This window comes from Thunnus thynnus, chromosome 3 (genome assembly GCF_963924715.1).
Source record: "Thunnus thynnus chromosome 3, fThuThy2.1, whole genome shotgun sequence".
In the NCBI taxonomy this organism is placed as follows: Eukaryota; Metazoa; Chordata; class Actinopteri; order Scombriformes; family Scombridae; genus Thunnus; species Thunnus thynnus.
In genome coordinates, this window is record NC_089519.1 from 22,992,564 (window position 1) to 23,018,369 (window position 25,806).

Genomic DNA, 25,806 nt, shown 5'->3' on the forward strand with positions numbered 1-25,806 from the left:
AAAGAGGAATAAAGAGCCAACTTCCTTTGATTTTAAATGGTTTGAAACAGAATACTTGTGTTGTTATCTGTTAAGATTCTTGATGTGTTGCACAGCAGCAAAATTAGTGCACACATTAGTGCTCATATAGTACATTTCATAAATGTTAGAACATTCTTGGTACAGCAGCCAGCATCCAATGTGTACCAAACCATTTGTTGTTCATGTTCATTCTAATAAGTCTTCCTTCAGCAAATTTGGAAGAAAATCTTAAATGGATCAATGGTCTCATAAGACTGTCCTGATTGTGGCGTCAGGGAATCACCAAAGTCATTAGGATTTATCCTCTGAGGACCATGAGTGTATGTACACTGTTTCATTTTAATCCATATAATGGTTGTTGAGATATTTTAGTTTAGATTGCCATCCCTAATAGCAACAGCTCAGAAATTGCTTCACTTTTTGATTCTAATGACAAATAAGTTGCTAATCAAATTCTGCTAATCTTTGCAGTTTCCTTGGAAATAAAGACTAGGAATCTGATATATTTCAATTTCATACAATTTAAGGCTAAACAAAACACTAAGGACTAATTCACATCATGCAATAATCAAAAATCTTTGACTGTGTATAAATAGAAACACCTGTCTCGTACACTGGCGCTTGAAAGTTTGGAAACCATTTAGAATTTTCTCTATTCCTGCATAAATATGACCTTAAACATGATCAGATTTGCATGCGAGTCCTAAAACTAGATAAAGAGACATCAATTAAACAAATGAGACAAAAACCTTACACTTGTTTATTTATTGAGGAAAATGATCCAATGTTACATATTTGTGCGTGGCAAAAGTATGTGAACCTCTAGGATTATCAATTCATTTGAAGGGGAAATTAGAGTTGGATGTTTCAATCAATGGGATGACAATCAAGTGTGAGTCTGGGAGGCCCTGCCTTATTTAAAGAAGAGAAATCTGCGTCTTCACTATCAAAGTCTGAGCTTCATAACACAGGTTTGTGGAGGCGTGTCATGATTCGAACAAAGGAGATTTCTGAGGACTTAAAAGAAGAGTTGTTGATGCTCAGCAGGCTGGAAAGGGTTACAAAACCATTTCTAAAGAGTTTGGACTCCACCAGTCAACTGTCAGGCAGATCATGTACAAATGGAAGACATCCAACACCATTGTTATCCTCACCAGGAGTGGTTTTACACAAGTCCTAAAACTTGATAAAGGGATCCCAAATAAACAAATGAGACAAAAACATTAAAGTTATTCATTTATTCATTGAGGAAATTTATCCAATCTTACATATTTGTGTGAGGCAAAAGTATGTGAACCAATGCTTTCAGTAGCTGGTGTGACATTGCAGAAATTACTTCAACAAAACATTTCCAGTAACTGTTTATCAGCTCTGCACATTGGCCTGGAGGAATTTTAGCTCATTCCTCCTTACAGAACAGTCTCAACTCGGGGATGATGGTGGGCTTCTTTGCATGAACTGCCCACTTCAGGTCCTTCCACAGCATTTCTACAAGATCACGATTAATTTTTACAAGATTAAGATTTTGACTCCATTCCAAGCCATTCCAAATCATTACATTTCTTTTGCTTTAACCATTCTTTGGTAGAATGACATGTGTTTAGTGTCACTGTCTTACTGCATGACCCACTTTCTGTTGAACTTCAGTTCACAGATGGATACCTTGACATTTTCCTATAGAATCTGCTGCTACAACTCAGAACTCATAGTTCTATCAATGATTGCAAGCTGTCCTGGTCCAGAGGCAGCAAAACAGGCCCAAACTATGATACTGCCAGCACTATGTTTCACAGATTGGATAAGGTTCTTATGTTGGAATGCAGCGTTAACTCATCATCAAACATAATGCTTCTCATTCAAGCTGAAAAGTTCAATTTTGGTCTCATCCATCCACAGAACATTGTTCCAGTCGCCTTCTGGCTTATCCACGTGGTCTTGAGCAAACCATAGACAGCAGAAGTGTTCTTTTTGGAGAGTAGTGGCTTTCTCCTTGCAACTCTGCCATGCACACCATTGATGTTCAATGTACTCCTGATGGTGAACTTAATAACATTGACTGTAGCCACTGCAAGAGAGGCTGTTTTCTAGACATTACTCTGGGGTCCCTTGTGGCCTCCCGGACTATTACATGCCTGCTCTTGGTGTGATCTTTGTTGTTCAACCACTCCTGGTGAGGATAACAATGGTGTTGGATGTCTTCCATTTGTACATGATCTGCCTGACAGTTGACTGGTGGAGTCCAAACTCTTTAGAAATGGTTTTGTAACCCTTTCCAGCCTGCTGAGCATCAACAACTCTTCTTTTAAGTCCTCAGAAATCTCCTTTGTTCGAATCATGACACGCCTCCACAAACCTGTGTTATGAAGCTCAGACTTTGATAGTGAAGACGCAGATTTCTCTTCTTTAAATAAGGCAGGGCCTCCCAGACACTTGATTGTCATCCCAGTGATTGAAACATCCAACTCTAATTTCCCCTTCAAATGAATTGATAATCCTAGAGGTTCACATACTTTTGCCACGTGCAAATATGTAACATTAGATCATTTTCCTCAATAAATAAACAAGTGTAAGGTTTTTGTCTCATTTGTTTAATTGATGTCTCTTTATCTAGTTTTAGGACTCGCATGCAAATCTGATCATGTTTTAGGTCATATATATGCAGAAATAGAGCAAATTCTAAAGGGTTCACAAACTTTCAAGTAGCACTGTATATCTTCCTGACATATTGTTCACAGGTGTGTGTGTGTGTGTGTGTGACTGCTTTCTCACCATAGCAGCACTCTTCATGGCATGGCTGATGACAACAATGACACGTCCTCTGAAGTTCTGGAGGATTCCTGTTGCAGGACACTGCACCAGATCCCCGTCAGAGCTGAACGCTGTACTGAAGGGAATGTTGATGCTGCCAGAAATATGGCCTCTGCCGAAGCTGAAGGCAGCGGGGTTAAGGAGCACAGCTTTGAACAGGTATGGTGCCTGCCTGAAACCAAAGCCAAAGAATGAGGCGATCTTTGTTTTTTTCATACAGTTAAGCATTAAATTTAATAGGAGCTATAATATCCACAGAAGACCTGGATATACAGTAACAGGCAGTAGGAGACAATATCAAGTCATTGATATCAAATCATTAGATCTAAGCGAGGGATTTGCTGGAGAAACAGTGAGTAAATATCAACACAGGGACAGTGAACAACCCCCAAGTGGTAAATAAGTGAATAATAACTCTTGAGAAAAGGAGATTGTCCTATTTCTGAAAGTGTAGCTATTTACATTATTGCTACATATTTTAAGCTAAGTGGTGCTCAACTTCTTTCTTGGTCAAATAACTATGTTCACTGAATCATACCTGCTGCCACAAGGACATTTAGAGGTGTTAAATAATAATCCCAATGTGGTACAGTTACACTTGGAATTACAAGAGGCACATGCCAGTTGTTTTACTGCAGAGGATATCAACACAGTAACTAAACAGCAAAATCTAGATTGTCCTGATTTACCCTACAGAGGTCTTAATTTAATCCACTTTTTGTGACCACGGACACCCACAACAGAGCTTTGCCTAAGATCCCAATAAAGGTGAACAAGGGTTGCCAAATCCTGTGAAAGTGGACAAATCCTCTTTGTCCATGTACGTTAGCCTGGGGAGCCTGTCTATCAGGAGGCTCTAGTATAGGAATTTGGCTAGAGGAACTGCCATTTCAAAATCCTTACTATCCACTAATCCTTATGGATTAATGGCTCTTTAACCTCCTCAGACAATTACCATTCCACTGATGAGCTGAAGGGTGAGGCTCACTTCTTCTGGTGCTTTCAAATTCTTATAGGCACGACTTTTTGGGCCGCTATACTCCTTCTAATAAATAAAAACTGCCCATCTGCACAAGAAAATTAATTTCTTGTATTTTATTTTAATTTTATGTAGACCTTCAGAAAAGATGGATAAAGAGGCTATTGAATGTGACAAGCAATAGACATTTTCATATTAATCTAAGGGACTCACAAGGAAATTGTTTGTACTGGAGACCTACATGACATATTGTCGCTGTCATGTGATGAATCTCCAAAATTTCAGCTTTTCATGAGCTAGGAAAAACAGCCTTGCTTTCAGATTTGTGACAATGTTTTTTCAACTACCTCAACAGGCTTTTTAAGTGTTTATTTGGCTTAAAAATCTGGAGAATTCTCTCAAACCATGAAGGAACACCTTCAGAGTTAATCCTTCAGTTTGTCTGAAAAAACTTCATTTTCGGCACTTTTGGAGATACATGGTTTTCTTTGGACAGGAAATACACACACATACGGAACACCCAGTGATAGTCAGCTATTGTAAAGAGCTTTACAATACACAGCTGTTTATCCAAAAGAATGTCAGCTATATTCTTCATTAAAATGTACTGGTCATGATTATCAGCTGACAGGTACACAAATGACCAGACTAATGAAGAAAAAGTCAAGTATATCACAAAAGAAATAAAACTGTGATGCAGCAAAAAGGCCAGAAGAATGCATTTTGCTCAGGTTCACAGGCTAATCCCCACTGCTTTATGTCCCCTTCTCTGAGACTGCGGGATGTGGTGGAGCAGCCTGGGTGGATATGAAGGGCTCACTGAATGTTGTAGAATCTGGCAGCACATAACTGCAGCAGATCATCCCTCCTCAATCTTTCCCTACTTGCCTTTGATGGGAACCAAGCTGTTTTACGCTCCGTGCCTGTGGTTCAATTTCAAAACTCCGTAAAGCACTGGCATCAGGTCAAGAGGTAAGCAAGAGATCAGAGGTACTGTGGGATAAAGAGAGTGGTTTCCAAATGCATGTATGCAGCTGTGTGAAAATTGTGTGTTTGTGTCATGAACTTTGTAACTTTGTACAAATCATTAATGAGTAAATTAAAACATAAATATTTGTCAGCAACTAAAAGAGAACAAAGTTTCACACATCAGACCTGCATAGACATGGCACAGGCATGATATATTTATGCCAAGCAGGTACAGACACCATATAAAAACAACCTATATAAATTCAGAGATGCATAAATCACAACTTTTACAGAAACCTGGCATATGCTCAATGACTTGGACTCTTAACATTACAAGAACCAGTTTTGCTACACCTGTGTGACTAAACATGGACACACTTATTAGAGGGGAAATTTATCTGTATGTCAGCGAGGTTTGTCAAAGAGGTTGTATGCACAGTGGACACTGAGTTACTATTGGTGTCTAGGCACCTAGATTTGTAGATTTGTTATTCTTCCTTACCTTCACCCCAAGGCCGCCCTAATCCACTGACTTTGTTTCATATTTAGTGACATCAATAATTAAAATAAAAAATATCTGTTTTATCTTCTGACCTACTACAGTACAAGTCAAAAGTTTGGACAAACCTTTGCATTCTCTTGAATGAGTAAGTGTGTCCTAAATTTTTGAATGGTACTGTAGGTCTACGTATCAACTCTATAAAACTCTGGGGGGTGTGTTGCACCCGAAACACATAGACCGCATTAATGGTTTGAACAAGGACAAGGCAATGGCTAAAAAAGAGGGTGAGGTGTAAAATTAATAAGTACAAAGTGACAACATTTTGTGAGGAGCCTATTTATTATTCCTATGACGCAGGGCAAATTATTTGACGAGCTAAAAGACCTTAGGTCAGGGACATTAACTTCCCTGGTGATGAGATAATTTGAGCGAGTGGTTAAAGAACACTAAGCATGGGTTAGGGTTTCCTTGACCCACTTCAGTTACTTTATGAGGTAAATGAGGGGGTTGAAGATGGTATTGTAACTTGATTTATTTCTATAAGAATCCTAAAGGCATAAAAACTGATGTAGGTCTGTTATTTGAGAGTTTTTTCCATCCCAACCAAACATGCTAGCCAGTAAATTCCCAGTAACCTTTTTTAAAGTTGATAGGATTAGTTAACATTTCTTTTAAAAAATCAGTCTTTACTTTCCACACTTGTTAGTATTAGAATAAGAGTGTGCTTTAAAACATCTATTGTTCTTGAAAACCTTAATTCACATTAATGCTAACATGGCCAGACTAAATACTGATGGGCAGCAGATTTGCACAAAAACACTTACTGTTGCACCAAACACCTTGTACACTGTAATACTCGTATTACCTGTCATATTTTGTATATACAGATGGGTGACAAATTAAAGGAAAAACCGGTACAGGTCTGAATGCTTGACCCCTACAGTGAGGGGATCTGGTGGCTCTGTTATTCTTTGGGGGGCATTTTGCTGGCATGGTTTGGATCCACTTGTCCACTTAGAGGGAAGGGTCACTGCAAATCAATACAAAGTTGTTATAAGTCATCACTTTTATCCTATGATGAAACATTTCTATCCTGATGGGAGTGGTCTCTTCCAGGATGACAATGCCCCAATTCATAGGGCACAAGGGGTCACTGAATGGTTTGATGAGTATGAAAATGATGTGAATCATATGCTATGGCCTTCGCAGTAACTAGATCTCAACTCAATTGAACACCTATGGGAGATTTTAGACTGACTGTGTTAGACAGTGCTCTCCACCACCATCATCACAACACCAAATGAGGGAATATCTTTTTGAAGAATGGTGTTCCTCAGCCTTGGCATTGATTCTACAAGTCTCTTGAACTCTATTGGAGGGATGAACACCATTCCTCTAAAAGATATTCCCTCTTTTGGTGTTTTGATGATGGTGGTGGAGAGCACTGTCTAACATGTCAGTCCAAAAAAATGACCCCCACAGCATAACAGAGCCACCGGATCCCCTCACTGGGGGGCTCTCCTTTATGGGAGACTATTAGAAAAGAAGTTGTTGATTTTTTCATTCATCTACTACTTGTTTGGTGGTAGCATTATATTTATTAAGCTTAAGCAACAGAAAGTTTCCAGTTGGGGCAGGTTTGTTTATTCAAATTCTGCTGAAATCAACCAATCTGTTTCTGGAAATACTTTGTATTTTAGTTACATGTCATGAGAACATTTGTTGTTTTTGCTTGACACAATCCAAGCTTGTTCAAACAACCTCTGGTTTGTGTACAATATTTCCTGATGTGCCCCTGCAAGAAAAATTGAGGAAATATATATAAATGTTAAAACACCATGAGAAAGGAGAGGAGAGAGACTGGCAGTTGAATTTCATACAGTAACTACATGGTAAGGATACTCCTCAACACTGCGGATGTCGACAGCAACGATTTTGGGCTTGCCAGCTTTGGTCCTTTTGGTGGGTCCGGCCAATGACAGCTCACAGAGGTCAATTAAGTCCTCGGCTGAGATCCTAGGTGATATTTCTGCTTTCAGGTCACATAGTGCTAGAGGCTCCCGAGACTACAAGAGAAGAAATCACAGGGGATCAGATGAAGAGGGAGCAAATTGTAGTGCAGGCTTCCAGAGAATTTCTGAATGACGAATTTGGATGAGTAGTCATTGTAAAATAACACAAGAAGCACATAAAGAATACCCTCTGTATTTTCCTATGTAGCGTCAGGTTGGATATTGATGTCACTTGAAAATTAGGGAACCAGTAATAATAGATATTTCACACCATCCTTTTCAAATAGTTCATCCTGACCTGTGAATACAATTATATAATGTATTACCACAAAAAACAGTATTACCGCTCTGAGAGCACCACAGGTAACAAGCAGCAGTGACCAAAACATCATTTGCCAGCTTCTACCTGCACTGTCAAATGGGTTCATTAAAGCATAAAGCTGGAGGCATGACTGCAGGGGACTGAACCCTGGTCCCTGCAATGGTGAGCAATTGATGCCCCAAAATCATTTGAAGCATAAAATGTGAAAAAATTGTAGATGCCCACAGTTCTTTCTGAGCTCTATTAAAGAACAAACAAATGTATTGTGATAATGAGTGGTCAAACAGCAGTCTGGTACTTCTATTAATTGATATGCAAATTAAATAGTAAAGAAATACTAACAGCATTATCTGTCAATTTCAGCACAGTGTAAAAGCCATTTACAGAACAGAGAAGGGCCAACTGCACATCAAATAGGTTAAGTGCCAAAGCGCCGCCATCCATGAAATAAATTGTTTGAAAGCTGCTAACTCCATTGGTTAGCTGAACAATCTTCTACTCAACAAAAAGTGTAGAAGTCAGCGCTGCAGAGCAGAGACATCTGTGAGTCCAGCAAGGATTTTAAAGATTTTTCTCTGGACAAGGATTTACTTGAAGGATTCAGTGCACTGTCCAGCTGAGCTAGTACCCTGACTGCCAGGTATTAGTACAGTTTTTAAAATGAGCCTACAGTTCACTGTTGCTATTTTATACATTTCAATCCTATATAATTATTAGAGTATTTGGCTTTTCAAGTAAAGCTCTATAGAAGTTACAATAGATGGATGCAGATTTCAGGAATAAATGAAACTAAGACTGGTCTTTACTCTGTCATTCTTACTATATATATAATATTACTTGAGCATAAAGTTGACTAATATGGACTGAAAGTTGCCTAGTCTAGGTCTTCATATCAACTAAATTAGTATATCATCTGTGAAATACAAGTATTAGAAAAGAAAGTTTTCTGCATAAAGAAAATGACAAAATATGTCTCTATAGCCAAAATCATATACACTGTTTGTTATTTGACTCACATTGTCAGTCTTGCATACTCTCACTGCAGGGTTTTACTGAGGCCTCATTCTAAGAATGTCTCAAACCCTTCTTTTCAGGTAAAACCTGACCATGGACTGTGACGAGAGACAAGTATGCTGTTACATTTCCTTTTTCAAATTTTCTCAAACAATTGGGTTTTTGTTTTTACCTCTGATAAATATTCACACTGTGATTATTTCAATAGGTATTTGATTTCAATTGTGATAATAGCTGAATCTCTGTCTCAATTCTCTGTAGTATACATTTGTATGGACATGTCTACACGGCGCAGCTCACACTGCTGCATCAATAAAGAGTCAGAACAGGAGAAGTGAAGGGATATGAGGAGTGGTGCATTGTTTTCAACAAACAACTTTACTCTGCACTCTTGAATTATCTACGGAGAGCTTGACAATAGCTATTCTAGGCAACATAAAAGAGCACAAGCAGAGCTAGGATATACATATTCATGATGTCTGCTGCCATGACCAGCAATTTGGATAGTTGCTAAGAAAAAGTCACTCACCTCTTGGACTTTTTGTTCCTAAATTTAACTTCCAATCTGATGTCTAACAACCACAGACAAGTAAATATATATTTAGTGGGCTGATGAATAGGAAACCCCCTCTATCTACTGTATGTAATTCAATACTATATCATACATCAGCTTATTCTGTCCCTAATGCGCGTTCCATCTATGCACAAACTGACAGAGAGCTAACAAACAGAATTCTGAGAAAGTCAAACATGGGAGTAAAGTTAAGGTGTTTTACTGAGTCCTCTTTTCTCTTCTTTTCTTTGTGAAAAAGCAAAGGCTCTCCAAGGCACAAATGCAAAGGAAAAAAGGAGAGGAGCTGTCTGTCTGACCGCATAGAAAAATTCTTGCACACTACAGTATTTTCCTGGTTGACTTATAACTTATAGCTGTGTCCCAATTCGCAGGGGCCACATCCTTCGAAGGACGCAATCTACAAAGGTGTGTCCTTCGTAGACCACAAAGGCCAGAACCAAGCATTGTTAAATGAGACGGTCTGGTCTACGGAGGATTTCCAGCTGCGTCACTAGCTGTTTCCGCCCTTACCCTTGTGACACGAAGCAGTGCTCTTGTCGTCTAGCAACCTTGACAGCTACAGTTGACAATCGGGACACAGCTAGTGGAAATGAAGCCAGAACTTCTAATTTTATTGTTGTGGCAGCCCATCCAGGTCCTGCAGCACCACCAGGTGAACCAAAATATACATAAACACATTTTCTAAGGCCTAATATTTATAAAGTTGAATTTAAAACTTTTAAGAACCTGCAGACACCCTGTTATTGCACTTCTTATGTACTTCATTTATGTTATAAATAGTTGTAAAGACCACTGTAAATGAAATAAACAATGTATTACTAAATAATTACTTTATTTTAATTCATTCAATATTTTTTATTTTTCAACTAATCTCTTGAGTAGAGAGAAAAGCCCATCCATTCTCTCTCTGCTCTCCTCTGCCTCCCTGCAGCAGCGTACTTACCTCATTGACAGAGAGATGCAGTAAATTGTTCTTCAGTCTTTAATGTAGCTATAATAAAAATCCAAACTGTTATGTGGTGTAAGAAAATAAAAGTTAATATAGACTGATCTGTTCATTTTAATACATTTATATTTATTGAAATGTGGTGATATCTTTACATATAGAGCCCCAGAGGCAGCACTGTTGTTCTGTCCAGTAAAAACATGAAGCTTCACTTTACATTCACACAAACTAATGTGGCAGCTGCAATTGTTAGATTTTAGCTGTGAGACCAACATATATCCTCCAAAACGAATTATATGTACAGAGACATGAAATTACCAAAGAGCTGCACAGATCAGTTCATCAGTTCATGATCTCCCCAAGATGACAACGGACGTTGACCGGCTGATCATCTCAGACTTGAACTGCTAGCAGCTGAAATGACTGGCTGGTCTCATATGGTCAGCGGCAAAAAAATTGAACTGTTTTGCCACAATGACCATCGTTATGTTTGGAGGAAAAAGAGGGAGGCTTGAAAGCCGAAGAACACCATCCCAACCGTGAAACACAGGGGTGGCAGCATCATGTTGTGGCAGTGCTTTGCTACAAGGACTAGTGCACTTCTCAAAATAGATGGCATCACGAGGAAGGACAATTATGTGAATATATTGAAGCAACATCTCAAGACATCAGCCAGGAAGTTAAAGCTTGGTCCCAAATGGGTCTTCCAAATGAACAATGCATGCTTCCAAAGTTGTGGCGAACGGCTTAGGGACAACAAAGTCAAGCTATTGGAGTGGCCATCACAAAACCCTGACCTCAATCCAACAGAAAATTTGTGGGCAGAACTGAAAAAGCATGTGCGAGCAAGGAGACCTAAAAACCTGACTCAGTTACACCAGATCTGTCAGGAGGAATGGGCCAAAATTCCAGGAACTTATTGTGAGAAGCTTGTGGAAGGCTACCCAAAATGTTTGACCCAAGTTAAACAATTTAAAGGCAATGCTACCAAATACTAAGTGTATGTATACTTCTGATCCACTGGGAATGTGATGAAAGAAATACAAACTGAAATAAATCATTCTCTCTACTATTATTCATACATTTCACATTCTTAAAATAAATTAGTGATCCTAACTGACCTAAGACAGGGAATGTTTACTAAGATTAAATGTCAGGAATTGTGAAAAACTGAGTTTCAATGTATTTAGCTAAAGTGTATGTGAATTACTGACTTCAACTGTACCTTGTCCCTGAAGGTTAATGTTTTAGTCAATTAAATGTATACATTTTCTGTATGTATGTAGATGTGACCTGAGGTGGTCCTTATTTCAGGCACCATGGCCCACCTCCATTACAAAAACCAACACTACTGAGTGTGGCCACAAAATGACCATGGAGTTGAATCAAGACCTCACCGTCACAGTGACACCTTATCAAATAGGTAGCATTTATTACAGGACTCACTCATGACAGTGTACTTTCAATCTAAGATTAACTGCAAAGATTAATACAACTAGACATGCTGAGACACTGACTGGCCGAGGGCAGGGAATTCATGGAACAGCCTTTTAAAAAACTGGAATCATAATAAGACATGGTGATAGTGTCACAATCAGGGAAGTATGACTAAAGGGGGGAGGCCTGTGAAAGCCTCAACTTGAGAGTAAACCAGGGTGTGACTTTCAAAGAACACACCTGCCTGTGTTGACTAAGCTTACAAATGAAAAAAACAACTGTAAAGTAATAAATCAATTCATTTACACAGCAATCAGTCTTGACCTTTAATGCATGTTTGACTTCAATGCAAGAGACACAGACTCTGTTTTGTTGTAAAAAAACAGAATGCTTGACTTAACATGTCATTGGACAGTGACATTGTTAGAATCCTGGACTTAACTGCTCTGACCACACATAAAACCAGGAGGAAGACATTTTTAAGGTAGGAATGGACTTCAGTACCTGCAGTTATTGGTTCTTTCGTGCAATATTATGCACAAATGAATTCTTATGCTTGCACCACTTGTGAGTGGACAGAAGGATGCAGGCTTCACTTGCCAGTGTTGTTTTGGGACATGGTTGGTGGATAGTGTTTATGCGGACCCACTCACAAAAACCAAGTGCCCAGCCAGTTACTTTCCTCTGGCGCCGGGATTGCTCAACTAGTCCACCAGATGCCCTCAGACTTTTCCTGCCTGCTTCCCAGCCAGCTAACCTGCAGCATGCTAGCCACCAGCATGCTAACCACCAGAATGATAGCCTTCAGCTTGCATCTTGGCCCGCACTCCAGCCTGCATCTTAGCCAGCACCCCAGCCTGCTAGCCTTCAGCCTGCACCCCGGACTACTCGCAACCAGCCTGCACCCCAGACTGCTCACAGCCTGCCTGTCCTGAGCCCACATCAAGCCTGTTCCTCAACTGTCGGCCGTCCCTGCCAATGACCTGCCAGACCTCCAGCCGTCAGCCGCACCTGCTAATGCCCTCCCTGAACCCCCGCTAGCCATCCTTGCCAACACTCTGCCTGAGTCCCAGTTGGCCACCCCTGCCGAAGCACAGCCAGACCTCCAGTCAGCAGCCCCTGCGGACGCCCAGCCAGACTTCACAGATAATCAGTCGGCCATCCTCGCTGACGCCCAAATAGACCTCCAGCTGCCTGCCTCCTGCTCTGCACTCCAGTGGTCTGCGTGCCCCAATCGTCAGCCATCGATTACCACTAATTACGGTCCTATTGTGTCTTCTCTTTGGACAATAAACTCACTGAACTTCTCCTGCCTGCCTCTATAGTCTGCATTTGGGTCCTTCCCCTGCTGCCTGATACACACCACCCGTGACAGATTGCACTGCATTTTAGAGCAAGCCCTATTTGCAGAACAGGCTGAAACATGTTGGTTTTAATAACACTTTTTAGTCTTTAATCTCTGTAAAGCCACAGAGATCAGTTACACGTGGTACATGGTAAGTAATTTGAAGTTTTATTTTGTCAATGTTTTATTGTCATCAGGGACAGGTGTAATCTGACAAACTGATCAAAAATTCTAAATAGCAAAACATGAAGAGCATCTGCAGTATAAATGTGCCTGTTTTTGTGTTTTATTATATTTCTTCATTGAATTACACATACATATTAAACATACAGTCTATGAAGTAAAAACATTAAGGATACCAGCTTTTACTTGTATAGTACAACATTATTTGAATAATTTCTCATCTTGGCCTTGCTGCTTTTCTGTGCAGTTTTGCATTTTTACTGAACAAACCCAGAGATGAGAAGATCAGTTTGAATTACGTGGGAACGAGGGACAACTGAGCTCCCTTAACTACCTAAGCTTTCCCTTATGACTGGGAAGTTTGTTATTTATTTCGAATGTAACTTGTACTCAGTGATTAATACTGCAGGAAGACAAAATAAAATCCAATTCCAAAGAGAACACAGTTGCACCAATCTCTTCAAATCTGAAATCATCATCAAATCTGAAATGATATTTTGTTTTGGGACCAGATATGTGTGTGTTCAGCTAGTTCTTACCCTCCCGAGCTGACGGGGCTTTTCATTGTGATGAGCAACAATTACAGCGGGTCATGTTGACTATCACATACCAGTTTATCACTGAAGCAGTGGTGCATGTGGCTGTTTGCATGTGTGCAATCATAAATCAGTTGAGTCACATACATTATTATGTACTAGATGTAAAGATACAGGTCAGTATTTAAATTATGATTTGCTTCATGTCTCATGCAGTTACTAAAGCTACTGGGTAAACTGTAATTAAAAACAAGACGGTAATTACTGAAATAAATGCTTACTCCACTGGTTGAGTTTGTAGGTAGAGCTGTATGCTTGGATCATTTCCATTCAAGCATATAGTCAACTGATTGTTAAGAGTCCTGGGGACCTTTATAAACTTTTCAACTGTCTAAAAAATATGAAACATACAAACACTGGCGAAAGAGTGAGTTAATTTGTCTGCCTTTAAGGAGTGCTTTTAAAAGATCACTTACTAGTTAAAAATGCCTTTTAAGCACAGGGTATACATCTAACAGAAGATCACAGGTGAGCGGTTGCTATAACAACCCACCAGTCTAATCTTTTCTGTACACATTGTGTAACAACAACCAACTGATGGAAGGGTGTTCAGCCAACATGTTGTTGTTGATAATCAGGAATTTTTAACAATTCCATTGAATGTCATCAACTACATTAAGATCCTTCATCACAAAATGTTGACATTGATTAATCATTGTAAAACAACAAAAGTTCATTTGCTTGCAGTGGATTGCTGTAATCAGTTGATTAATTACATAGGAGCAGCTTCACCCTGTGAAGGTGCAAATTACCTACTGACAAGACGATCTTGCCTGTTGTCGGGTTAAGGACACAACAAATAATGCTAACCACTGTGCCCAACTGGGCTTTGTGGTTTGTGACCATCACTGTATAAAAGTGGGACAGCTCCATAGAGTTGAACAGGCTCATCTGCATGAGTGTGACTTGAGCTCATAGAAAAGCAGCAAAGATGAGTGGCAACACCTATAGATCTACTTCAGTAAAACGAAATAATGTCTCTACACATACTGTATATATACTAAATACATCCATACAAACATAATATACTGATAGAAATAGGCAAACTATGCAGCCTGCCATTGCCCGCAGCTGATGAAGCACTGTGTGGTGACTTAAATGTCATGATGAGCAGTGTGTGCCAGCCGAGAATGGCTTAATGACACAGTGTGTAGTGTTTGAGCATAATTCCAAAAAAACATATTTGATCTGCCAAGTCTGCAGTCAGACAATGAGAAGAAGAGCATAACTGAGGCCATGATCTGAGAAAAATGTTAACAACAAATAGCTACCCCTCACAGTGATCCCACACACACATAAACACACACATAAGGGAGAATTTTAAAGTGAAGATTTTCATATACTTCCTGATTTAATTCTGGCCACATAGAAGTTACCAATATTGCTCTAAAATGAGTGGTTTTTCCGGAGAAGGGCAGAAATGGTAACTTCCTCAAATGAAAACTCATCTCCTCCTCAAATGAAGACTCAAAAACAGAATTTGAGTCTAGACATGCTGAAATATAATGTGGCTTTAGTGGTGCATAAGCAACTTGTTTTGCACTTAAATCTGGTGACTGAAACACTCATAAACAAAATTACATAATCATGTTTTTTCATATTTTGTCCAAGTATTCATCAAACATTGTATTGAAAACAAAAAGATTAATAAAGATCTAGACGTAGATTTTATGAATAATATTAAAAGTTACAGTGAGTGAACACACTAACATGAACAACTATACAAGTTACAATATTATTAGATACAACTGTACATTATAATGTAATCCATTACAACAGCCCTGCAATAAATCTTACTTTAGTGAAGCTTATAATGTTCAGTTCAGTTCATAGAGGTACTGATTCAACTCTATAGTCAATTTTGAGGCCGAAGTTAGTAATGGAGTTGTTTCAGATTATATTTTTTTTTAGAGGTGCTTCTGCTATCACCTCAAAAATTATCATAGAATTAAAACAACACATCACACTGTCAACAAAAAACTGCACATCAGAAGCTTCAAAATAGAAATTATTGGACTACATATATTATACAGGAGAGAATTTGATTGTGTCAAAGCCTTGTACAGGATAAGTCTTATAAAGTAAAGACCTAACAGATCTGTTTTGCCCATCACCTACAAATCTTATTACCTCATCTAATTCAAAATGCTCCATTTGCTCACAGTTTTACATGTTCATGGGAACACGTAGCACACAAGAACAGAAAAATAGTGACCAGGGAACATACCCGTTTACTCATGGACATCCATTTGCCCAATCATTGAAACACGAGCTCTGCCAGCTGTTAGATGACAGTGAGCAAAACATCTGCTCATCCACAGGGAATGGCATTAGTCTTCCATACACTGTACTGTATTTTGATTTATTTTAAACTAAAAGCAGCCAATGTCAATAATAACTTCATGGCCAATACCATCAGCAGCCTCTATGTATATTCCGGAGGCGAGCAAATACAAATTTATCATGTGTTACCAAGTAGGTTGACATTTTAGCTTGACATTAGGTTGACAGGTTGAAAACACATTTTCTGTTGCTCATAAGTTGCTCTATTATGGCTGCAACAGATGTGTCACTCACTTTCTAGCAGTCATGCACAAATTTGCATGTGAACGCCATGATCAAGAAAAAAATTAAAAATAAGAAAGACAATCTAATGTCTACCTGGAGATTAACAAATAATGCCAGAGGTTGGTGAATTAGAGGCAATTTAATCAATGGTACAATTGTGGAACATTTTTGCATTTGTTCTGCGATGTTTAGATTCTCTCATTAGTGACTGAGAGAAAGGAGACGGAGAGCTTCTTTTCTCGTATTCACTCACTCAGACCAAGCTGACTGGACAGCAGCTGTCCAGTGAGATAGATGTCTGTTCACTACGAGGCCTGAGAATCTGCTGACAGGGCATCCAGCATGTAACACAAATATACAGTATCAGCCGTACCACTCTTTTACTGCATTTTTTGGGACAATTACTTGGGTCAATACAAAACGGACTTCCATAATATGAAAAACTGTAACTCAACATGTCGATAGTACCAGTGAGTTTTGTTTCACTTGAACTGAACCTGAAGCTACAGCTCAGAGAGCTGATAAGAACAACACTGGCTCTGGTTATTTTTCTTCAGAATGTAATCAATCCGATCTTCAACTCCATTTCAGTCATATTTTAATGAATGCTACAGTGCAGTAAATAAAATTCTTAGATAAGGTGTCGTGTTGACATTGTACAGAAGAGGATTAGGGCCACATGTGAAAAATTTATTTGAGTTCTAACTTTATTCTCAGAATTAAAAAAAAAACCCAACTAAGCTATTATACATGTGTCTTTTATTCATCATATAACTGTGTATTTATCAAAATGACTGAAATGTCAAACATTTGGAAATTAGAAGCCTTAGCTGAGCACAGATGCTTTTTTTATGTTTGACCTCTTTATTGTCATCAAAATGCATAAACTGAAAAGACAATATTTGTGACAAACAACACAAGCATGCTCAAAGACGATTCTGCCTCCACTTTGACACAAATGAGATGAATGGAATTCAATCTGTGGTATTCACAGCATTAGAATTGAATTAAAAGCATGTATCTTTGCATGTATGGCAAGATCTCTTTCACAAATAAGTGCCTAATACAGAGGAAGTAAAGGTATTCTACAGAATGAACTGTGTGCACTTTCCATGGAAAAATAAAGAAATAGCCCACATGAAAACTCTTCAGAGTGAGGCCTGATGAAATGACATTTAACTCACTATTATATTAGGTGGAGACCGATATCTCAAAACCTGGACAAATAAAACCAAAACTGCATTAAAGCTGCAGTATTTTATTGTGGAGATGCCTGTCTCACCTGACATAGGTTTACCTCCACCTGAAATATTGTACCTCCCAAGTCAGAATTCTGACTTTAAACTCAGAACTCAAATACATTTTTCACGTGGCCCTAATCCTCTTCTGTAACATTGGCACTCGACCGTGAGCAAACTTCAGAAAAAGATTGAACTGCATGAAAATACTTTGCACTATAATTTGGTTTACTGCCATTTTGGATTGAAGCAAAAGTTATATCAGAAGATATTTACTGGAGTTACTGAACTGTGTCACCAAAACTGATAACATCACATGTTTAAACAGCTGCCCTGAGAAAGACGTTGGTGAGCACACATACAGTAAATGACAAAGGATGTGTCTTGTGGGCAAATATGTGTAGGAAGATGATAGATATATAAATAAAAGTAAATATAAAGTAATGAATGATAATGTGTGTTTAAGTTTAAAATGGAGAAGAGACTGTAAAATGATTTAAACCATCCCTTTCAAAATAGAATGAAATGTATTTTGTAGTGAGTCCAATTATTTTGATCGAGGTGTTCAAATGAAGCATTATTTCATGATTGAGTTCAACTGGTAGGGTATTCAATTTTGCTCTTGTAAAAACACAAAGGAGAGTCTGTGCCGACCCCTGTAATCATCCTTACAACAATGCCATCATGCCTCCTACGAAAAGCAAAATCTAGAAAAACACTTCAACTTCAACCTATTTTCTGCATTCCCTTTCTGCGGTCATACTGTACACATGGCTTTGTGTGTTTTGTATGTGTGAGTCTGTGGTCACTAAAGTCACAAGAGTGACATTTGGCTGTGCACTCCTGCCTGAATGTTTTCTGAGGAAGAGGTGGGGTGCAGATAGATGCGGCCATGGATCAATGCCACCACCCATACAAATGAGCCTCGGCTGAATGAGAAAGATTACAGCAATCACTTGGGCACACAGCAGATAGGGCTGACAAGAGTGTTTGTGAGCTTTCTGGACACGATGCATTCAGGTGTGAAAGGCAAAAAGGGCTGCACCTTAAAACTAAACACAGAATAGATGGCATCACATCAATAAACACCTCTCAAAAGTATTAACACTTTCTTTAGATACACATTTGTGTTTAATTTTAATTGTAAGTACATCTGCATCTCTGTATCTTGGGAGGAATGGACCTAAAGCTTTTCATGATATCTAGCACTTGATCCCAAGAAAATTGAATGCATTTATTGAACTTATTGTAAGGTGTTTTGTACAAAAGCGTGTGCTAAATGAATCTAATATAATGTAATGTAATATGTTTGCTGCAAAGCATTTTGTAATAATGCATTCAAAAGTGTGCTTTATAAATAAAGTGTTACAAATTTTATGTGAAGATATGTGTGGATTAAATGACTTGAATATTTATAAAGAGGATGCATTTTAATACAAATCAATATTTGGCCACTTTGGGATTTTAAGATTGAGGTTTCCATGTTCTGTATTAAGTATTATGACTATGATGTGATATGACGATTGGGCCTCATTCACCAACTGTTCGTATGAAGAAAATTCTTCTTAAAACACATTTGCGCAGTTTTCATGAAGATTCTGACATTCACCAATGTTTTCTTATTCAGGATTTGTTCCTACGTAAGAACAGAATCTATGCACAGTCAAAATCACACTCACGCATTTTTGAGTGCTGACATGTTTGTGCAAAATAATTGGCTACTGCATTTTTGTCGATTCTCCAGTTTTATAATATTATGGGATTTAAATTACAATAATATTTGTATCATTTATAATATTTGTAATAATTATCTTCATTATTTTACAAAGCATTATGGTCTTTTAAAACAAATAAACAATAACAACAAGAGGATATGTGTCCTCACCCACTCCTCGGACAATAGATTTGCTGTCCATGTTTGACAGCAATTCATTGCTTGTTTGTAAAAAAAAAAAAAAAAGCTTTTAATTTGACTTTTAGACTGTTATTATTTATAGTTTACACTTAATCTCAAGAAAGAAACACATCACTTAAAAAATCAATTAGGTTTCAGGGCATATCTTTATTTGTATTATTATATTATATTTGTATACATTTCTTCAAGTGTCTCCGACATTGTGGCCAGTGTTGAGGCTATGTGTGAAAGTGTTTGGGCCATTCTCCCTTGAATGTCCAGGATCGCATCTGTGATCAGACATGGGGCAGTTGAATAGGACCTGAGTGCATGCATGGAGGTACTGGCTGTGAGGTGCCAGGTTCTGCCTCAGAGGGTGGTTGCCTCAGCGGGAGATAATCCGTAAATAAATGATAAAAATCAAACCACTTTAGTGATCTTTTATTTTGGTCTATATTGCAGAAAGCAAAAGTTTGAATTTTGAATACAAACTAAGCAATTAGGTAACACTTTTTAAACACATGTTGAAGAAGAGAACACATATTCACAAAAATAATCACCTGCCTTTAGGTTTTACACACTGTTGTTCACATGTTATATGTGTCACATGTTCCTTGGTTTTACAGCTACTAGGTCTGTGTCCAAGTGCTTAGCTGACGGCACACCAGAGAGTTCTGTCTCTCCAATAATGGCCCCTATGTGCTGGTACAGCTCAGATAACTCTCCAGTGGTCAGCATCTCTCTTCTGTGTTTGGCAATATTTTTTGGGCCTCAGATTTGAGATCAAACCTTTTTTTTTTTTTTACTTCATCAGTTGTGTGCCCTTCTCTGGATACAGCATTCACTGAATGAGTAATAGCATCTCATGCATATTTTTGATCTGTTATTTTATTTCCACTACTGACGCTACTACATATGACGGCTCATTTGATGTTTATTTCCTGCAGCAGTACCTCCACTTCAGAACTCTCGGGGTTTTTTTATGTTTGGAGTCCAGTGCTGCACCCTCTTTAGACTTCCATGTGAGCGTTTTTGACTTCTCTCTCTTCTCTTCTTCATTTTTTCAATATCTGTGTATGGTTCCTGTGTGTGCACACGGCCCTGCAGTCTCATGCCCTTTTATGAGGATTGGTGGGGTGTTCACCTGTGCTAATCTGGATCACCTGGTACGCGCTTTCAAGTTACAAGGACAATGGGATTCATCATTATAGGAACACATGAGCGAACAATTCTGCAGTTTAAGAACACATCATGAATCTGACATAGACTTTTCTTAGTACCTTTCTTAAGAAGAAATTCAAGAAAAAATGAAGATATTGATGAATGAGGCCCATCGTCATTTGAGAGATCATTATCTTATAAAACCGTATTTTGAGCTGAATAGCCCATAATTCCATTTATGTTCAGCTCATTATTGCCTTGAGATGTTTCTTTTTCCATTATTATAAATCAATTAGGAAAAAATAATGATACTCTCATTGTTATTACTAATATATTATTTAATTACCACATCATTATCCAAATATAACTATGTTATTACCAAGCTGTATTTTTAAGTGCTACTGTACCAATATTTTTCACTTGCTTTTAAAGATACAGATTTTCCTGCAGCATATCAGCAGACATAATGTATAGGTTAAATACTTATAAAAAGTCCTGTATTATTCTGATGCAAACGTATATTTTAACTGAAACATCTTTTGTGTCATGTTGAGGCCTTGAACAGTCTGAGCATGTTGAGGGCAAGGCAGTTCATGACATCAGACTTATTGGAAGTCCTAGCTATTTTAATCTTAGACTAAAAGCAGAATTAGACAGTACTGCACAGATAATAATAACAAAGTTGGCCAACTTAAAATTGATGGTACTTTCAAATATGTCTGCGGGTGTTATGAGTAATACTCACAAGGTCTGTCTTGGGCAAGTCCTGGTAGTCTGATGAGTAACATGTTGCTGTTTTCCCAAAGCCATTGTCACCAGTGGCCTTTGGTGGCTGAGCGTGTTGTCTGTATGTAGCACTCTTTGGAGTCCAGCAGAAGAGGTTGATGGATTCTCGGACACAGCGCTCAATGTCAATTTCTGCTCAACAAAGGAGAGAGAAGAATATAAGAAAATGTTACTTTCCAGTGTTGCAGTTGCTCCTAACCTTGTCATGAACAAAAGCTTTTTTTTCAGGGACTGTTTTTTAAAAACCTACATCCAATTAATATTATTAATTGGATGTAGGTTAATGTTTGATAGATTAATGATCTCCACTAAAAAAAAACAACTAAGCTATTACATGGGTCTTTTATTGATCATATAGCCCTGTATTTATCAAAATGACTGAAATGTCAAAAATGTGGAAATTAGAAGCCTTAGCTTAACACAGCTGCTTATTTTATACTTGACCTTTTTATTGTCATCAAAATGTATAAACTGAAAAGACAATATTTGTGACAACACAAGCATGCTCAAAGATGATTCTGCCTCCACTTTAACACAAATGAGGTGAATGTAATTCAATTTGCGTTATTCACAGCATTAGAACTGAATTAAAAGCATGTGCCTAATACGGAGGAAGTGAACTACAGAATTAACTGTGTACACTTTTCATGGAAATATTGAGAAATCTGTTCACAGCAAAGTCTGATGAAATGACATTTACTTCACTTCACCCCACTGCCACATTTAGGTGGAAACCAACATCTCGAAACTCGGACAAATAAAACCAAAACTGCATTAAAGCTGCAGTATTTTATTGTGGAGCTGCCCGTCTTACCTGACATAGGTTTACCTCCACCTGAAATATAGTACCTCTATTAGGATGATACATCAGAGGGTATTCTGTTCATCTCTGGACTTTTCAATTACCACTTAAAGCCTTTTACTTTGACAAATTATTTCAAAAACTGTGTGAGAATATGTATGAATGAAAAAAGAATGGATAAACAGAGTGAAAAGCATGGAGATAAAGAAAAGAAAGTGTGACTCCCTCCCTTGAGTAAGTCACAAAGCATAAGAGATTATGTAAATGCAGTGGGTGAGGTTTAGTTGTAAAAGTGTGTTTTAATCTTGGCATTTTGCTGCCATTAATAATATTAAATAGTCATCCAGCAGCACTAGTGGCTCTTTAAGATAATGATTGGTCATAGATTTACTTGTGTCCCTCATCTGAGCTCTTGTCGCAAAGTAAGTTTTTGGTGCAAAGCAAAATTTCTCGTTCTCTTCCTCCTAATGCCCCCCCGGCAGTATCAATCCTTCGCCTGCTTCTTGAGATCAGAATAGAGAGGATTAGGGAACAGGGACTCACTGGATTAGCCAAGGATTTGGGTAAATTAGGAATTCTTTCCTTCAAACTCTTTCACATTGACAGCCTCTCTCTTTCACTCCCCTTTCCGTGGATAATAAGCAAGTCTGGCTAATGAGCGTTCCTCGGTATGACCCGCACCTGGCCCAGGCTCAAGTGAAATTATATAGAAGTATCTTTTCCTCCCTACGTCCCATAGCGGCCTCAAGGTTAGGGGGTTGTCAGCTCTCGTGGGCTAGGACCTCACAGACTCAGTTACAAGGTTCATTCCAGTGAAAAACACACTGGTGGTCTGAGATTCCTCACCGACAGGATCACAGGCAGTTCAGGCAAACACATCTTCCCTCCCTAGGGCAACAAATGCTGCATGCAATCACTCCTCCTGCTAAAAGAGGCAGGAATGAGGAAGAGGAGATTGATAGCGGTTTTAACAAGCCCTGGGCTCAGCTGGGTATTCCAAGGCAGCCCTTTCTGTTTAGGAGCAATTTTTCCCTTTAGTCAGAGAAAATTACATTTTATTAATAGGTATAGGTGTGTATAGGCGTTGATTGTGGGCTGTGATTTGTTGCCACAAATAGTAGAATAGTATGATTAGTTAAGAGCAGCTCAGGGGCTTTAAGGAATTGGACAGTGATCCAAAGGAAAATAGACCAGATAATAAGATGAGAGAAGTTAGTTAATCCAGAAAATAGAGAAAATCTGTTTTAATATACTGTTACAGTCCCACCCTGCTCACGAAAGCATAACGTATATAGAGCTTATGTGAATTGTGTTGTGATTGTATGGCTTTAAGGGGTGCATGCATCATTCGTGGAAGATAACACTGATGTTGCCTTTCCTTTCTTTCTGATTTCCTTACTCATTTCAGTGATAAATCAATGGTCAGGGCTCACATTTATCCAACATCTCACACTAACAAATCAGTCCTAACTGGCCTAAAGTCGTGGCTGTGATGCGTATTTGGTCCTAATTTCAGGCTTAGGAGTAAAAGGATTTTATCACCTTTCTTAATTTTGGATATTACTCTTATCTCCTGCAGGATTTAAGAGCCTTACCTGTTATAGTAGTTACCAGTATAGACAATTGAACAACAAGACAAACATGCAATGCTTGGGAGGAGTGAAAAGAATATATAACGGTTGCTTTAAGATAACAAAAAGCTTCTTCAAGTATATTGACTGAATTGAAACCAGACAAAATTGTGCCTGATCAGCAGAGAACAAGTTCATGTAAACTAAAACTTAACTGAAAGCAAAGGAAAGGTTTTGCAAAGTAACAACAGTGATTGCTTTTGTTTGCATTACAAGATTTAAAAAAAAAAAATAAAAGATCCAGCTACACATGATGCATAAATGCACCAAGAACGTGAGAGGGCTATAATGCCAGTTCCAAAGCACTGCCTGAATTATTATTGCCGCCAAAGCATATTTCTTACACAAAATGTATACAGTCAACAAAAAACCCGACAGCTTACTGGATAAAAAGTGCAAGATGCAGCACTACCACATAACTAGTTTCTGCCATTTAAAGCTGCATTTGCACATCCAGCAGACACACAGAAACATTATCATTCATTTGGAGTCATATTTCTGGCCACCTGATTGAGACAAATATTCACTTTCCTCTTAGTTTTGGCATCATATCCTGTCGAAAAATATTACACTGTGTTTCCCAGCTAGTCGTTTGTCTTTCACTCATTTGGTGCTGTATGTGGCTTACAGTGAGTTTATCAGAACGTTTTTTTTGAAAACGGTCGCCTGCTGTGGCTGGAAACGAGGTTGATGAAGATGGTTAAAATGAACCAAACACTTAATGGGCCCTATTTTAACGATCTAAAGCACACGGTCTGAAGCCCATGGCGCAATTGCATTTAAGGTGTGTCCAAATCCACTTTTGCTATTTTAACAGTGGAAAAATGGTCAATGCGCCAGGCACATCGTTCAAAGGGGTTGTCCATAGTCTCCTAATTAATCATGGGTGTCTTTTCGGCGTAACATGCAATAAACCAATCACAGTGTCATCTCCCATTCCCTTTAAGAGCCAGGTGCGCTTTCACCTTGGTGAATTGCTATTACGACGCGCATTTGCCAAGTAGTAAGAAGGAGCACTTCTCTGCAGAGGATATGGATCTGCTTGTGCGCAAAGGGAAAGCGCACAATCCATAACGAGCACACTGGCCTCTTTTAATTTTTTACCTTTTGCATGTTTGTGTGCTAATGCGCGTCCTGTGTGTGTAACAAGCAGAGTGTATGTTGTGCACCCGCCTGTGTAGGTGCTTATTACTGTCCTGATAACACGTCCTCAAAATAACAGTGAAACATTGCGCCATTGACTTTAGACCAGGTTTTTGTTGGTCAATAGCGCAATCGCTCTCTGCTGCCTCAAGACAGCAATGTGCCAACACTACTGACATATTTCACATTACAGTTATTTGATCAACAGGAAATATAAATAGGAAATAAAGTCGGTTTGTCATTTTTTATCGGTTAATCTTGTCATACAAATGATGAAATTTTCTGCTTTTGTTCCCTTCCAGAAGGAGATTGTATCTGTTGAATGCACACCAGAACCACTCAGAAAAACTACAAGATGATATTATTAATTGAATTTTATGGTTCTAAAACACCTCATGTCAGTCACTCTCAAATAAGAACTTCTACTCCTTGATTGAAGTGACTGTTGGAAGCTCACAAAAAACTTAAACCACAATTCCTGGAGCGTATCTGAGATGATTAATAAATACAGCCTCAGGTCAGTATTGGTAGTTGGTTAATGTTTGTCGGTCGTAATGGGATAGGCTTTAAGATTATTTTATCTCAATCATTTCAAAATGCTCCAGACCAGACTATCTACCAAATTCCAAATGTCATGCCAAATTTGTCACACTCTCCCAAAACCTTCAACATTAATATTCAACTTCTCCTTCTGCCAGCTTTCTCAAGGTGTCCCTGTGTGAAATGTTGCCATGAGTACTTTCAGCAGCTCATGGTTGTTTTTCTCAGAACTAAATGTCTATAACTAGAGCTCATCAGTTCTGTGCCCAGCACTGCTCATTGAGACAGATGCTAATGTCCCGTGAAGGCAAATGCCGCTGCATCATCAGCAAACA

General features: G+C 38.5%; 1 protein-coding gene across 3 annotated transcripts in view; it reads right to left on the reverse strand.

Annotated features, from left to right (window-relative positions):
• The window catches only part of tbck (TBC1 domain containing kinase), a 49,433-nt gene that overhangs the window by 4,947 nt on the left and 18,680 nt on the right, over nucleotides 1-25,806 (reverse strand). Inside the window, exons 23-25 of one of the 3 annotated variants that reach the window (XM_067584823.1) lie at nucleotides 21,315-21,487; nucleotides 7,182-7,345; nucleotides 2,791-2,950 (exon numbers count right to left, since the gene is read on the reverse strand). In XM_067584823.1, coding sequence (XP_067440924.1) covers nucleotides 2,791-2,950; nucleotides 7,182-7,345; nucleotides 21,315-21,487 — 497 coding nt within the window. Of the gene's footprint in view, nucleotides 1-2,790; nucleotides 2,951-6,898; nucleotides 7,075-7,159; nucleotides 7,346-21,314; nucleotides 21,488-25,806 lie in introns of those variants that run through there. The other 2 variants (XM_067584824.1, XM_067584825.1) reach the window with 2 other exon arrangements.